The 17775-nt window shown below is 39.7% G+C and overlaps 1 protein-coding gene across 1 annotated transcript; it reads left to right on the top strand.

The window, feature by feature from the left end:
* Positions 1-1768: 1768 nt before the first annotated feature.
* Positions 1769-15443, top strand: LOC104000140 (uncharacterized). The gene is made up of 5 exons (XM_009422112.3): positions 1769-2240; positions 2850-2980; positions 3136-3261; positions 6111-6238; positions 14923-15443. Exons 1-5 carry the CDS (start codon positions 1997-1999, stop codon positions 15233-15235), a joined length of 942 nt encoding a protein of 313 aa, XP_009420387.2. The 5' UTR covers positions 1769-1996; the 3' UTR covers positions 15236-15443.
* The last annotated feature ends 2332 nt before the right edge of the window (positions 15444-17775 follow it).

Genomic DNA, 17775 nt, shown 5'->3' with positions numbered 1-17775 from the left:
ATTGTTATAAGAATTTTTCATATAAAATTTCGACCAAGATGAGGTTTTATCGTTTGATTATTTGGCAAAACTCTTAAAATCATAACTTTTTTTCTTCTCTTTTCTCTTTGTTATTTTTCTACACCGCCCCTCCTCTTACCCTTCGCATGTCTTTATTTTATTTTTTCTAATAAATCAGATTTTAGCTAAACCCAATCATAAAGATATCATAGAGATGGATGTGTGTTCACCAAATAAAGACTGTTGAGTATGAAGTAATGTATAATCAAGATCCTAGGAAATATTTTTAACACGGGAAATCCGTGATGGTGGTTTATACTAGCTGTGTTTTATTTTCTTGTTTCGGCCTTTTCCTCGAGTAGGTAACTTTGGACATCTGTCTCTATCTACTCGTCATATATTTTTTCTGCACCAGTGCGGTGCAATTGTCCGGATGACGATGCTACGTCTCGGGATGTTAGATTTGGTAGTCATTGAATGACAGTCGATGCTTGTGGAACATTTTATAGTCAGGTAGGTGTTAATGCGTTTCGGAATGTTTTCTGGTGGCCATCAATATAGATGTGACCATCAACTGCTTCTTGGTTCAACTGCACAGGTTGTGGTCGTGACCATCAGCGGTGAGCTCTCTTGAACAGAGAGAGAGATGTCTTGCTTGGTAACTAACTTTTCCATGCTTAATGGCTCAGCTGCTTCTGTTCGTATTGGTTTCTGGTGGTTAGTGCATCCGATTCGAAGTCGTACGAGTGGCTAACGAATACGCGTGTGTTCCAGCGATGGGTCCGCCAGCATTTTGACGACTTACGACTATCGGTAGCTGTACATGTAGTCGTTGGTATGCTTCAAGCTTCTCTTTAGGCAAAGTCAAAAGACTTTGTCAACATATCTGAACCATTGTCTAATGGCCATCAATATAGATGTGACCTCAACTGCTTCTTGATTCAACTGCACGGGTTGTGGTCGTGACCATCAAGCGGTGAGCTCTCTTGAACAAACTGGTGTGTTGTATACTCGTATGAGTGATCAACGAATACGGTATGTTCCAACGATGGGTCCACCAACATTTTGACGACTTACGACTACTGGGAGCTGTACACGTCGACGTGAAGACTCGGATCATGGGAATATTTTCTGCCAAGAACCATTTCTGGTGTCCATCAATATAGATGTGACCATCAACTGTTTCTTGGTTCAACTGTACGGGTTGTGGTTGTGACCATCAAGCGGTGAGCTAACAGATTGATGTGTTATATACTTGTACGAGTGACCAATGAATACGATATGTTTCAAGGGTCCGTCAGCATTTTGACGACTTACTACTACTGGGAGTTGTACATGTCGACGTGAAGACTCGGATCATGGGAATATTTTCTGCCAAGAACCATTTCTGGTGTCCATCAATATAGATGTGACAATCAACTGCTTCTTGGTTCAACTGCACAGGTTGTGGTCATGACCATCAGCGGTGAGCTCTCTTGAATAGAGAGAGAGAGAGATGTCTTGCTTGGTAACTAACTTTTCCATGCTTAATGGCTCAGCTGCTTCTGTTCGTATTGGTTTCTGGTGGTTAGTGCATCCGATTCGAAGTCGTACGAGTGGCTAACGAATACGCGTGTGTTCCAGCGATGGGTCCGCCAGCATTTTGACGACTTACGACGACTGGAAGCTGTACACGTCGGCGTGAAGATTCGGATCATGGGAAAGATGAACGGATGGATTTGATTCTTGACCACGGTCTTCCTTCCTTGGGACGACACGGCAAATTAAAGTACCGCAGCCTTGTCTTGTCATACGTTCGCAAGGCGGCGATTAAAGTACTCTTATATTTCTCCCACCAAATTGGTAGAAAATTACCCCCTTCTCTTTCCGTTTCCCCAAACCCACCTCTCCGAGCCGCCTCCAACCAATTCCAGGGCGCACCTCTTGTTGTCGTGATTCGCCTACGCCCACCGATCGGAGGTCCACGGCCATGGATTTTGACTAGCTGCTCTTTCCCATGGATCTTCCGGAGCCCTCTACAGGAGGAGGAGGTGGTGGTGGTGGTGGTGGTGGAGGAGAGACGGGTGGAGAAGCGGGACGAACTTCACGGTTCTTGTTTCGCTGTTTCTCTAGTCTGATCTTGTCTCTGGCTGCTTCGTTCTTGTTCTCCTTCTTGCTGGGTCTCCTGGGTTTGGCGATCGAGGAACACTCGGCTTCCGCCCCGCTCTCAGTGCCCTCGACCTGTAGAATTTTATCCAGCAGTGAGTTAATTCTTCCATGTTTCTATGTTTGTTTGTGTTTGATTGATGCCAATGTTAGGTTTAGTAGGTTCGTTCTTTTCCTTCTTCCCCGATTAAGTTGCCGGATTAAATATTATCTTCGTGTAGTAGGTCAGATTTGCGCCTCAAGTACGTTTGATGGCCTTTAATTGATAAAAGGGATTATCATTTTTTATTTCTTGAATGTTCTTTTTCTACCTCACGCTTCTCGTTATGCCCACCGATTTCATTCCTCGGATCCGTGCATGGTATATTTACAAACATTTAAGTTGGTCTGGTATTTGTTGGCATTGCTTAATCTGCATCAATCTTGCAATTGTTTGTGCACAACGGGATATTATAATGTTTGAGAACAATTTTCCAAACACGTTTTAGCCATACTGTTTGGTAGATTTGCAAGGCAATTACCTTCGGTTCTGCTGATTCTTTTTCTTTGGCAACCCAAGATTCATTTACAGGTTAAGTGATAGAGTGATTTTTCTGATTATTCTTGCCATGGCATCAATTTTTCTTTAAGGTGCCTGCTTGATCTTTGCTTCTTTAGGCGCGCACTTTCTAAAAGTAAACTGACAAATTTTGGTTATCTTGCAGGTATAGATATTAGAACATCCAAGATTTGTGAACTTGGGATGTTCAATTATAAAGCTAAGCGTGTCTTCTATCCTTCAGAGAAAACAAAATTTCGATGTCGTTATGATTACTACTGGGCTTCAGTTTTTGAGGTGATCGCCGATCTATTGATTGATACTATCAGTTTTCTTCGACTCTGTTAATATCCAGACTGTTACGGTGTTCAGTTATCTATTTTTCTCTTTCATGTTTTTCTTGTGTACTGGGTACTTATGCAATTCAATTTATGTTCGATTGGGTTCTGCAGGTGGAGTACAAAGAATATTTTTCCAGCCATACATTTCATGCGGTGGCAGAGGTTCCGAAAGAGGCTCTTCCCGAAGAATGTAGACCTAGTTTCGGGGCTGCATGGTCGACAAGAATGAAATTCAAGGTAAATACCCTGATTCTTGTGCTACAGTAATTTATTTCTGACTTGGTAACTTTGGTACCTATAAGAATAAACTGGGAAGACACTTATAGTATGATGTGTTAAGAAGTTTGGGAAGCAATTGCAGAGTTATCTATCTATCGGTTTAGCACAAATATTTCAATAATCCATACTTGTAATAAGTTTATGCTGTGGAGCCCTATACATGTACCTGACTAATTACCATCAAGTTTTGAATCTGTATTTGGTTGAAGGAAACAATTCTTAGTTTCTGATTGATGTAAACTTTGATCAGCGAAAACCGATTAGCATCGATAGCTATGTTTTTGAATGAAACTCAGTGTTCATGTTTTGGTTGTGATCGGTTAGTCATACTGTTTCTCCATCATTTTGATGCATTGGGCTCGACCAGTTCAGCTGATCTGATTGAAACTTAAGCTAGTTCTAAAAAGATGTCCATGTTATGTTCTGTTTGGTATTCTGATCTATATATTTGAAAATTTATTATAATATTTTTAATAATATTATCTATATCTTCTTCTTGAATTTGTTCTAATTCTTTATATATATATATTTTATTTTATTAATAATTTTCCTTATATCCTAAGCAGTTTAGGTTTAGGTTTTGTTGTTTATCTAGGTTTATGGTTTTTGTATCAGCGCAAAGCACAAAAATTAACCATAAAGCATTGAGGATATTTAAACCTTAAAATTAAAAAAAGCAATTATAAACTAAATATAATCTAGAAAAAGAATATAAAATAAACTGTAGAATCACAAAAGAACCTAAGGATCGCTCATTGAAATCTCATGTTTGACTTCTATAGATCTTTCAGAAAATCTAAGAGAACAACAAGAATAAATAATCAAAGAAATAACAAAACTTCCAGAACTCGCTGGATGACCAAATAATAATGGAAGTCAAACTAGATTAAAAAATATAAAATATATAAGAGAACAAATTAAGGAAGCAGTAGGAATAATAAAACAAAACAAAGTCCTAGCAAAAAGGAATTATAGGGAATAAAGAATGGGACAAACTATTGAGCTAGAAACTAAACAATTATTAATAGAACTACAAAAAGAAGTTGAAAATATAAAAAATTGTAAAAAATCTACAAATATAAATCAGATGTATAAATAAAATCGTGCATGAGTAAGGAAAATAAAACATTAGAAAGCACCATGAAAACCTTAAAGGTTAAAAACATACAACAAATGGAGTTTGATGCAACGAAGCATATGAAAATCAGTCAGCAAAACCAAGAGCAAGTTCTAACACGATATTAGAATATTTAATTCAGATAAAAGACAGAGCTAATAGAAAGACTGGATAGACTTGAACAATACTAGATAAAAAGAAAAGAAGTTTAGTTGGGAAAGAAAGAACGATTAAGAAAAAAATGAATTATTTAGAGTAGAATTTGAAGCATGGAAACCAGTGAAGGGAATTAGTCATAAAAAAATATAGAAAATAAGTTAAGAAGTGGCTCAAAGAAGGGAAAAGGGTTAACTCTATGTGATTTATAGGATACTCAAGATTATATTAAAAATAACATGAGAAAACAAATTAAAAAAAATTGTATCACCCTATAAAAAATTATAAGACATGTAAAACAATATGACTTAGCATGTGTCAATAAAGTTCTGAAAATAGAAAAAGGATTAGCAGAATACTCAAAGTTTCATATAGGAATAATAGTAATAGGAATAGTAAACTTAGTAAGAAAAGGATTTGAAGGAATAGTAATGATATATATTTTTGATGATCTTTTAATAATCAAAACCATGCCCTGATAGTTTTACACAACTGTGATATGAATGATAATTATGCAATAATATGTTGTATACCTAACTTTTCAATGAATTTGAATGAATTTTTAAAATATATAAAAAGATATAAAAATAATATTCAAAAATGAAAACTATTATATGATTTTGGAAGGAAACAATAAAGGTATAAAATGATCCTAGCACAGAAAATTGAACTGTTAAAATTCAAAAACTGAGATTTGAAAAACATATGTAAAAGAAACGAAAAAAAGTTGGAAGCAACATCTACACACCTATATATTAATAGTGAAGGATTTTCTGCAGTCAGATTCTTAAACCACGGTGAAAAAATCTAGATTTTAGGATAGAAGAAGCGGAAGATGAAAATAATATTAGAATCAATATGTTAAACATAATAAAACCCTAAGATCCTTTTATAGTGGATTTTAGTTATTTTGCATGGTATGAATATGTGTCCTAAAGTTGCCTTTAATTCTTTATCGTCTTTTGCTTATATTTCCTAGGTGCTAATCTTTAAATTTTATTGTCTATCCTTTTTGTTATGATCATATATAAACCTTGTGAAGCTTTTTACCAATTTTTCTGGAGTAAGAATCCCACACTCGAGTCATTATGTAACTTTCCTATTAATACTATAGTAACATAAATGTTATTTGAATATCAAACTTTCTGGTAAACCCTTATTAAACAACAGAAGTATCAAATGCCAAATCCTTGAATCTGAGCCAAAGATGGCCAAAAGTATCAATTATCAGAGCTGAAATTACTGAAGTTACCCAAATTACAAAACAAAGAGTTCTTATACCCCGGGATTCTTCTTGGTGTAACCAAAACCCAAAGGTAAAACCTTGAAAGTAATTTGAAGTTACTCATTATATTTTTGGACTTAGTGGCAAATCGTTTGTCAATTATGATCATATGCTTGATGCATATGTTTGCCCGGTTTGGTTTTCTTCATAGCCATCTAAATGGCTCTCTGTGCTGTTTATTCTCATTATATTTGATTTTTTTTCTCAATTTCAATGTCTTATGTCATTTCTTATTCTTTTTTTTTTAAGGTGAACGAAACATACAATTGTAGATATATACCAGGTAGTCAAAGAGCTGACATCTTTTTGGATGATCTTTTTTATTGCCAAGCAAAGGAGCCTTCTATTACGGAGATGATTAGAAGATATTTTACATTGTGAGTTTCTCATAAATTAATTTTTTTTTTAATATGTTATTGTTTGCTTATCTAATTCAAAGTTCATTGAACATTTATGACACTGCTTCAATTTGAGAAAATGCTTCTTATCACTTGTTATAGCCCTTTCTTTATGCCCCATTTATTGGGTAGTCAAATAGAACTGTTAAAAGAAGTTAAGCTTATTCACTAAAGAGTAGAAAAGATATACATTATAAATACCTTAATCAAGGATTGAAATATCGTACCGTACCGGAGTTTCGACATTCGCTCGGTACGGTAAGATACTGTATACCGAGCGGTATACCGTTCGGTATATATATATATATATATATATATATTAAAATAAAAATTTGACGACATCGAGGGAAAGGCGACGTTATATATATATATATTATAAAAGGCGATATCGCCTAGGCAATGCGACGTCGCCTTTTCCTTCTCCCATACGGGGTGACGTCGCCGCGTGGGACAATCCTAAGCAAATAAAACAGAACCAAGTGTTCTAATTTCCAGATTGTTCTGCTTTTATACTGATGTATAAAAGCAAGTAAATAGAATCCAGTTTTCTTTATTTTTAGTACACTTTCATACTGTGTTTTATATATGCTCTCATGAGATATGTATGTCCTCCATATTGTCACAGACAAACTTCTAAACAAGATGTTTGATATAATGCTTATATATGTCCGTGTCTTTTGGCATGTTCATGCCTTGTACAGCATGTAGAGGGGCAGCCGAAGGCTTAATAGTCCCATTTTAGTTGGGTTGGTGGCCTCTTTAGGCTTGTAAATAAAGGTTGTGTCATGTGGACACGTGCGAGAGATTTTTGGTCTGTAATGGACCATTTTACCCTTTGTTGTGCCACTGTTCAGAGCTTGTAAAGTCTGTTTGTAATTTGCATTGTCTATGAAGTGTTTTTCGGAGATGTTTGCTTGTGGATCCCGATTGAGGCGTTCTCTCTAACCCGTTCTCTCTTTTGCTGGTCCTAAGGGACAATGGGAGGCTTCGGGGAGGCTGACCTTTGCGGACGGACACGCAAGGGTGCCGCACGACTTAGGCAAATCCAGCTAAGTCCGTGATAGATGGTATCAGAGCGGGACAAGCACTCATAGAAACACTTAGCATGCAAACGTGGGGGACCTAGCGGGGCTGCGTTGAGGGCAGTCAGCACATGCGCGATCGTTTGGGGGAAAAACGGGCATGGAGATGTAGGGAAAAGGAGTCGCTCGGTGGAGCGGGCATCTGACATTGGCATTCAGAGGAATGGCCAACCCTTCGCGCAAGAGGCACCACGAGAACAGGCAAGCTTGGAAGAATGTGGAGCGCACAAAGGTTGGGATGGCTGAGTTTGAGCTACGGCTCAACGCTGACAACTATACTTGATGGTGCTCAAGACAAGCGAGGCGCTTGGAAAAGGATGAGACCATCCAAGGTGGAATGAGTTGCTCAACGACCAAAAGAGTTATGCAAAGCTCACAGAGGTGAGGGGAATTACTAACTCAAAGAATTTGGTACTCATGCATGGGCTTGTATGCGGACGATGGAATGTTCGCGGCCATCCCAAGGCGACCGAAACTCGGCGCCATGGAGCATTGAAACTTTCTCTTCGGCATGTGAAGGATACGTCCGTAGGAGGCTGAAGTGTGCAACGAGTTCAGCATGTTGCTAGGCCTTGAGGGGTGCAGCGGGGACTGTATTGATGGGGAGTCGCAATCTAGCAAGTGCGTTTGCAGGAGGCAGAACAATGCACAGTTTGTTCAGCAGATCGGAGTAGTCCAAGGGGATGGTGATCTCCCAAACGAAGAGAGATGTTGCTCCAACGGGATAGTTATCCAGGAGGGATAAGTCCCGGCTCTCCAGAGGGAGAATCATGTGAGACGGACCTCACATGTTGAGGAGGAGTACCTCAACAAACAACAACTCCACGAAGCTCGATGGACTGAGCAAGCGGCGAGGAGTCGTCGCATGATCTCGCTTGAGAGAATGCATTGGTGGATCCAGTGCGAGATCAAGTGGGGGAGCGACCCAAAGCAACTTAAATGAAGGCACACTTGGAGTCGATGTGGAGATCGGACTCAAGGGAGGGCTGACCCGTGGAATGGTGGGCGCGAGGGCCACCATCGACTCAATGCAAAAACGAGGAGCGGAGCAACTTGGGTGTAACTTGGCGAAGTACCCAAGCCGCATGAAGGGAGCCAGCATAGAAGTTGGAACATGGAGCAGAGGCACAGTGCTTTTCTTAGACAGAGGTCAAGGACATGAACTCTTGCAGAGGCAAGAGTAGGATCATGTTGTTCCATGGGTCCTTTCTAACGGAGCGGACTCATCTTGCATGGTGCCAAAGACGAAGGGAGCTTCTGGGCACATGCACCTTATCTCGGAGGAGCATTTGATGGAGGAACTAAGGCGACTTAATTTGCGGAGGCGAAGTTGGGTTCAGAATGCCTTAGCACGGGGCAAGAGGACGCAGAGGCGGGTACTCTTGAAGAATATGTCATAGTGTTGCCATTCAAGTTGCCATGAAGGAAGCAGTGCGCAGCGGAGATTGTGCTGGTAGGGGCAGAGGCCCAGGATCCAGACAATGGTGCACAAATTACAGTGAAGTCGGTGGACTTCGGGAGCTACTCTGCGACGGACTGTCCTAGAGCGGTGCTTCATCTAGGTGTGACCTAAGAGTGGGTGGATGAAGGTCGTTTGCCAAAGGAGCGAACAAAATCGAAGGTGGAGGAGACCCTGCGATGTATTGGCAGAGGCCACACATGGAGGGTTCACAATTCGAGTTTATTCCACAAGGATCAGAATGCAATGGAGATGTCACCAGGAGGCGACATGGTGCAGTGGATCGTGGTGGAACAGTTCGTGGCAATGCGATACACACGACTTAGTCCCAGGAGGGACTAGATCATATGGAGGTATGATCGGGAGCTACTGGTGGGTCTTCCGGGCGTGCATCGAATTTTGCATCGGATGAAAACCTTGGTCATCAGCATATGGGGGTTGTGTTCCACTAAGGGAAAAGTTTGAATGCAAGTACCAGTGAGTCCTATGGGAGGGACTTGATCATGCAGAGGTATGATCGAAGCAGCTGGAGAGTTGGACTGCTCCAGAGCTCATATTCGTTTAAGGGAGCCCGGCAAGTCAGAGGACAAGGCCGAGTAAGCGGACGTTGCTACCAAGGAAGCTAAGGAGAACAGAATCGGTGCAAACCCTACAACGTGATGGCAGAGGCCATGCATGGGAGTTGCAGTCTGTCTTTCCATCGACCAAACGGACTGCTTGGAGAACACAGAGGTGTTGAAGCAGGGGGTCGAAAGGGGCGAGGAAGCGACGACGAGTCCAGAGAGACTTAGCTACCCAAAATCAAGCATCAGTTAGAATGGAGGTGGACTCAGAGGAGTGCCACAGAGACATATCTACTGATCGTGAAGAAAAGGGATGCAGATGCAAGGCGACGGATAGTAGGGCCATGGGCATGGCAGCGCCATGGTACCGCAGAGGCGGGACTTCCGTGAAAGTCATTGATCCCTTGCTCTCATGGAGGGAGAGCGCTTGGTCGTGAAAGGGGCCGAGGAGGTGGAGCATGCAGAGGCAATCTCCAAGTACTGAGACAAGGCTGAAGGGCAAAGGCCGAAGAACTTCGTAAGACCGGTGTCAATGTGCTTCTCATCAAGATAGCCGAAAGTGAAGGATTTCGGGTCATGCAAGAGTGCATAACCAAGGAACGAAGCAGGCAGTACGCGGTGCTGTACCTTTGCTACTCAGTGGAGTAGGCGGCAGGGTTGATGGAGAAGACGGTACAATCCCAGAGGCGACCAAACCTATGAGAGAATTACTCCAAGTTGGGGTGAAAACTTCCTGCATTCCAGAAGTTCGATGACATTGAGAAGGTGAATCACAGTAGCTAACTCAACGCAAGGAGTGCAAACACTTCAAGTGCTTCAGAAGTGTGAGCAAAGAGCAGGCGAAGGCCAGTAACCAGCTCGATGCATGAAGTACAATCTCGAGGAGGCGGGCGAAGTCAAGTAACCTTTGCCTTCTCAACTCTTAAGAGAATGGGCGAAACCGAGTACCCCAATTCTCTTATCTATCCAGCAGAGGAGCTCTGCACAAGTTCAAAGACCCTTCGAAGATAATGGAAGACAATAGTTGTCAAATCCTCACCAACGGTGATCAGTGCTACTGAGAGTAGATTGTCCGCTTCATTTCCTAACGAAATGCCAATCGAAAGCGGAAGTGATGCAAACCTACTTGGATGTGACAACTAAGTGAAAGAAGAGTCAATGAGCAGATTTTGTGGAGGAAGGACCCAAAACTTCAGAAGTTTGCGAGATGATGCTCGTTAAAGCTCCAACAAGCATCCAACCAGTTCTAGCAGCATGAGAAATTCGAGAGACAAGCGCAGTAAGGATGGTCTTTTCCTTCATCTGGGGGATCCGCAGGAATCAACAAGGATCAACACAACTCAACTAACCCCACACCAGAGTCAGAGTCATTGGTGAGTTGAAGCAGTATGGCGGATCAAAGGTTCGACTACTCAAAAACAGCAGCGGAGAGCAGCAAGGAGCCAAGAGGCGCATTGTAGCTGGAGCAGAAGATTAAAGACTCAGCAAAGGCGAGGAGTTGTAGTGTCGACAAAGGTTTCAACGAGGACGTCGAAGGAATAAGTGGAGGAGAATGTCACGGACAAACTTCTAAACAAGATGTTTGATATAATGCTTATATATGTTCGTGTCTTTTGGCATGTTCATGCCTTGTACAACATGTAGAGGGGCAGCCGAAGGCTTAATAGTCCCATTTTAGTTGGGTTGGTGGCCTCTTTAGGCTTGTAAATAAAGGTTGTGTCATGTGGACACGTGCGAGAGATTTTCGGTCTGTAATGGACCATTTTACCCTTTGTTGTGCCACTGTTCAGAGCTTGTAAAGTCTGTTTGTAATTTGCATTGTCTATGAAGTGTTTTTCGGAGATGTTTGCTTGTGGATCCCGATTGAGGCGTTCTCTCTAACCCGTTCTCTCTTTTGTTGGTCCTAAGGGACAATGGGAGGCTTCGGGGAGGCTGACCTTTGCGGACGGACACGCAAGGGTGCCGCACGACTTAGGCAAATCCAGCTAAGTCCGTGATAATATGGTATAAAATGATAAATTAAGCCATGAATTTTTATGTATGTATGGACATACTATCCTGTTTAATTGTCTGTCAAGGAGGTCAGTGTCCAAACAATCAGCACAAGCAAACACTATCAGCACAACCATTTTAAAGAATGTGAAGTTATAGGTCTCTGTTTCTAGTCACAAGTCTGTTATGTTGTTAAGTTCTTCTTTATTTCAGTGGAAGTGTAACGCCCCTGATTAGTCCCACATCGAAAGTGGGCAGGATTAAGATTGACTTATAAAGGTTTGATGAGTGTACTACTATCAACTTCAGCTTAAGCATTTTGGTCAGTGGTTTAGACCAAACGAAGTTGATAGGCTAGTTAGCCCATCAGGCTCGGGTCGTGACAGCCGACCTAGCATTTGGGCATGGTGAGGGGGCTACCCGTAGACGGAGTCAGAGGACTCATCACGGCGTGGAGCCACCACTGGGCTACGCCTCACATGCATTATGCTAGGGTATGTTGGGGCTTGACGAGGACATTAAGATTGATTTATAAGGGTCTGATGAGTCTTCAGCTTAAGCATTTTGATTAGTGGTTTAGACCAAACGAAGTTGATAGGCTAGTTAGCCCATCAGGCTCGGGTCGTGACATTTGGTATCATGACATTTGTCACATCCTGATTTTATAAAAAGAATAATAAATCAGTAATTAGTAATTTATTATCCACAATTTACATAATAAACTCCTTCCTTTTCTTTTCATTCGTCTTTGAATTCAAATCATTGTCTTTACGGTATTAAATATTCTATTAGCTAATAGTAGATTACTCTGAAAATAAATATAAAATATATCAGCAACCACACATGTTGGTAGGAACCTCAGAAAAATCATAAAAATAATCTTCAATATTCATGAAATATAAACAAATATCAATAATTCAATATGAAAATATATCTATTCATCATAAAACTTATGCATTAAAAAAATGATGATAATTTTTTGCATAATAAACAAAATCATGCATCAGCCATATGCAACACATACATAATAACCAACGGATGGAGAGGCATATTCCACGGGATTGAGGAGATAATCCATATCGCACTCTATGGAGACTCCATGGAGTGGTATCCCTCACTCACCCAAGTGGGGGCACGTTCCTCCCAACAGCGGATGGAGGAACCGTCTAACCATCACGTCTGATGACCCGTTAATCCCTGAAGGGAATCGCCATACCTGCCCTCGGCAGGGATACATAAACATCCGTGATCATTCATTTACACTCATTCAATCACTCACGCATGCATCAAGAAATCAATATGATTAAACATTATGAGAGACCATACTTGATGTAAATCTACTAGATTATGTTCATTGGTGGCTCCGCACTATGATGGGCCTGTAGCTCCTTTCATAGGTTGCACTCCCAATGTGAACTACTAGTCTAGTCACATCTACTATATGATACTTATCATATCAATATCATAAACATAGAAAACCAATAATCATTTTCAAACGACACCTTCAAATAAAACCTTTAAATTCATCAAATCATAAAAGCATTAAACATCAATATCTCAATAGTCCTCAATCAATCAAAACCCTAATTGGAATAGCTCAATTGACTTAAACCAAACTCAATTCGATTATGATCTAATAGAACCAACATCAAATCCTTATAGAACCGGTCTGGAATCACCCTAGATTGGTTTAATTTAGATTTGATTGATCTCGATTAGGTCAAATAGGTTTGAACTAGTCGAGTTAGTCTGGAATCACCCTAAACCGACTTTAACTGATCAAACCTATTTAATTTAGCCAAATTAATGAGTTCAAACCAATAGAGAAGGAGATTGGACTATATCGTATAGTGCTAACCCAAACCGAACCAACCCACCTGAGTCTTGGGCGAGTCATATACATTGCATATACCTGTTCCAAATACTAGGTTGAGTTGAGGTATGACGGGCTATATAAAAGGAGTGACGATATGTCTAATGGCAATCGCGTAGTTGGGCAGGCTTAACTTCATGGACTAGGCTAAGCCCCACTTATAAGTTGGGCTGAGCCTTGCCATTGAACTAGGCCACGCTTGGGTCACGAGTTGATCCTAGACACATGAGTTGGGGTCGTATTTGACCATCTAGACTTAGTTGTACCTAGCCGCATAAGCTGGCCCATGCTTAGCCACATGGTTGGGTCGTACCTTATCATATGAGTTGGGTTATACATGGTCATATGGACTGGATTGTACCTAGCCACATGAGCTGACCCATGCCTAACCACATGGTTGGATCGTACCTTACCGCATGGGCTGGGTCATATATGACCATATGGACTAGATCGTACCTAGCCACATGGGTTGGGTCATGCTTAACCACATGGGTTAAGTTGTACTTAGTCACATAAGCTAGGTTGTACATGACCACATGGTCTGAGTCGATTCAATCTGATTGATCAACTTAACTCAAGTCAAACCCCAATTAGACTCCTCTTATCAAATTAGATTTTAATATTTAAAATTATTAAAGAATTACTCAAATACATTAATTAAAACTTTAAATTCATGATATAAAATTTAAAACTAATTACATACAGAAATTCACACATAATTCTTGAAACATAGATATAACTAATTAAATAAATTAGAACTATTATACTAAATAAGAATTTTAATAATTAAATCAATATTAAAATTCACTTAAGCTTAGAAGATAAATACAAATCAAATAATCAGTCTAACATCATTCATTATAAAATTGTAACAATCTCAACGTCAAGATTTCAAAACACAAATCAAAGTTAATTAAAAAGAAAGGATCTACCTGTTTTCGATTATCCCTTCTTTGATATCATCTCCTCGGAAAGTTATCTCCTCAATCCTCCTATTGTTAGACTTAGTCGAGAATGAGGGATGAGTAGTCCTTTTATATAAGAGAAGATGAGATCTTCCCGAAAGGTAAGTAATAATTTAATTTTTATTTTTAATTTATTTTACCATTGCTTTCACACACAAAAAAAAAGTAATATAATATTTATTTCTCATAGTTTACACACAAAAATGGAATGTAAACTATTTACTTCCTAAATATCAAATTACTCATTAGGAAATAAATCAATTAATAATGTAATTGATTAGTAGAATTCCTAACTTATCCATGTGATTAAGGAAATCAAATTTAATTATTTCCTTAATTATAATACATAAATATAGAAGTTAATAATAAATTAATATATCATTTATAGTAATTAATTTATGTTAAGGGAGAAATTAACGATGATTACAGGAAGATAGGCAATCTGATTCCATTCAGGGATGTGATTGTCCAATCACTTTAAATCTTGCAGCAGGGCAGCTTGAGGATGGGTTTTTTTTTTTTCCAGAAGTTGTATGAAGCACGATGTGTGAATACTTACCATAATTCATTGTCTAGAATGTAGCATTTATAACATGACATGGGATTGTTCTGCTAATTTGGTATCATGAAGTAGGCATGTTGATGTTTTAGATGCAACTAATCTACCAATAATTCTGGGATGCTTTTTCTCTGATTCTCAAACTTACACATCCTGATGTCTTTTACCAGGTTCAGAAGATTGTATTATAAGCAGATTTCTGGACAGCATGTTGTATATTCAGTGGCAGGAGTCATATCTGGTATATTGATCTCCATATTTGTTGTCATTCTTATGAAAATTGTCCACCTCCTAGCTCGTGCTTCTGTGAGAAAGTGGAATGCTTTCGGTGCCAATATCATGGTTATCGTGGTTCAACTCAGGCGGGTTTGTCTTTTTGTGGCCTATTTATGTGCCATGTGCTGGCTGACTTTGCATTATAGCGAGACGATTGGGTTAAAACGATTATTTTTCAACTCCGAAGTTGATGAAAGAACTTCTTGAGGTCATGTGCAACCCTGTGGGGATAGAATTATTCATTGTACCAAATATGATATTGGAACTGATGCTTTGCTTATTTGGACATGCCACAGCTTTGGACGACGACTGTGTAACAGCATAGCTTCTTAATCCGACTAAAGCTGTGTGCGCTGCGCTTTGAATGGAGCGAACACAACTTACATTCTAAAAGCAATGTTGTGGTGCTTTTGAACTTTGGAGCCCTCTTATTTGTGGTTCTTCTCGATCATGTCTAAAACTGGTTAAGTTAGTCTACCCTATGCCGATGTTAAGAGACTCGAAAGAAGTTGATTCTTTTGTTCTCATTTTGTCTTGGTCTTCTAGAAAATTTATTCAATAGAACTACCAACAGGTGGAGATACGACTCGTATGATGTTGGAGATACAACTGCCAACAAGTGGCCAATGCCTATCGTTGAAGATTTTGCTCTATGATGTTGGAGACAGTTACAACTCGTATTTGTGACAAGTTTTATAACTCAGGACAGTAGCATAACAATCGATTCTAAAATTTGTTTACAACTATCATTTGATGTAGAAGTTGATAAATGAAAGGATTCTTAATTATATTACTTTGAAATTCATCCAAAAAAACACTGGAATTCAAATATAAAAAATTGACCCATTTTCGTATTGTGAACATCGAGTTTAGTCCAAGTGTTTTTTTGTCACATAGAGGACTGGATCCTGTCTTGTAGATTCTAGGGTTCTTCAATCTCCAATTTTGATTATTACGAACAATCTCCCAATTCTCATGGTCATCAATCCTATAATAAAACCCCTAGTCTTGCTATCATTAGGTAGGTTATTCATCTTTGATCTAATTATATTTCCTTTAGATTCAATTTTTGATTAAATCTTCTAAGCTCTATTTCTAACTTATGCATTGAAAGGACTTTTCGGCATGAGGATTTGATGTTTTCACTCCTACTCGGGGTATTGGATCTCCATCCAATTACCCAAGCCTCTTATATTAATGGATCTCTATCCAATAATCTCTCATTGGCTCTTATTGGATCTCATTCATAGAATCCAATAATTCAAGGGCTCATTGGATATCCAATAAGATAGGGGCTCCGGCGAATATCTCATATCCGAACCTTTACTCATCACAACGCCTACCATATGTGTGTCTCTCTAGGCCCAATATCGAGCTAGTCATGAGTCATACCTGTCAGAACTCCTTCTGGCTTAGTGAATTGTTATCTTCATAATAATTCACTCGACTTATCGACTATGGACGTATTAGGCCACTACGCCACAGTCCTTAGACGATAAAGGGAATCAAATCCATTGGACATGTCTGTCCTTAGTTATCATGTAACTATAATCTCTCATTCATCTAATATCTCATAGATCGTATACCGAGTATAGTGCTGTCAGACCCATACGGTTTCTACTCGAGTCTCGCTCTAATCGGATTCTCTCGGAGAACTCTTTCTCTCTTAATCCGAATAACCCTGACTAGGGATTTGTTTGAGCAAGAACATATGGGACATTCTTATCATGACACCGAGAGTGGATAATCCTCTATTGACACTCAATAGTCCTCGTAAGGTTGGCTATCACTCCCGATGATCAACTATGTAGATCTGGAACCTCCAGACCTATAAGTCTGGTAACAAAGAATAGAGTACTCATATAGGACATCCTTGGTATCTCAAGTCTAAGGACCAGATACACCACTGGGACTACGGAATCGTTATCTGACAATAAGGTATCATAAATCATCTAGTATTCTGTAAGAGGATCAATCAATGAATTCATTCCACAATGATCACTTATGTTGTATCTCTAGTGTCCCCACACGAGTAGCTATGAGACTAGCTACATCCATCATATAGACAAGTATACAACATACCAGTCTATTCGGTTATTATTAGGAACGAGTTGGCACTAAGAGGGGGGGGAGGGGGTGAAGTAGTGCAGCGGAAAAATTACTTCGGTTTGAAAAATCTTTATTTCAATTAAACCTGATTCCAACGAAAATCATTTCATAAAGATATTAACTTGAAAGAGTATGGGAGCATAGTGAAACCAGTTAGAAGGTAAAGCAGTTTACAATAAAGGTAAATTGCTCAAAATGAAATGCAAACCAAGTTTTATAATGGTTCGGTCATCGTGACCTACATCCACTCCGTCGATTCCTCTTCCGTCAAGACCACCGGTATCCACTGATGATCTTCTTTTAATGGGTGAAGATCAACTACCCTTACAACTCGATTCTCCTTTTGATAGGTTCAGGAGAGAACCTTTATAACCCCACTTAGTCCTCCCTAAATAGAATTCTAAACACTTAGGCTAGAGGAGGAGAACTCTCAAGATTGCAACAACGTTTTTCCCAATTTATATACTCAATTGTATATTTATTAACTAGGGATGAGAGGGGTATTTATAGACCTCAAGTTAATTCAAACTTGGAGCCTAAAAATGTCTCATTCTAGGTTTCCCGAGTCCTGGTGGTACCATTGCCTGTAGTACTAACACTAAGCGGTGGTACCGCCTAGTCTGGCGGTACCACAGCTT

This window comes from Musa acuminata, chromosome BXJ2-1, assembly GCF_036884655.1.
Source record: "Musa acuminata AAA Group cultivar baxijiao chromosome BXJ2-1, Cavendish_Baxijiao_AAA, whole genome shotgun sequence".
Classification (NCBI taxonomy): domain Eukaryota; kingdom Viridiplantae; phylum Streptophyta; class Magnoliopsida; order Zingiberales; family Musaceae; genus Musa; species Musa acuminata.
Note: the sequence above shows the minus strand (reverse complement) of the source record. Positions and strands in the feature narration are given on the sequence as shown.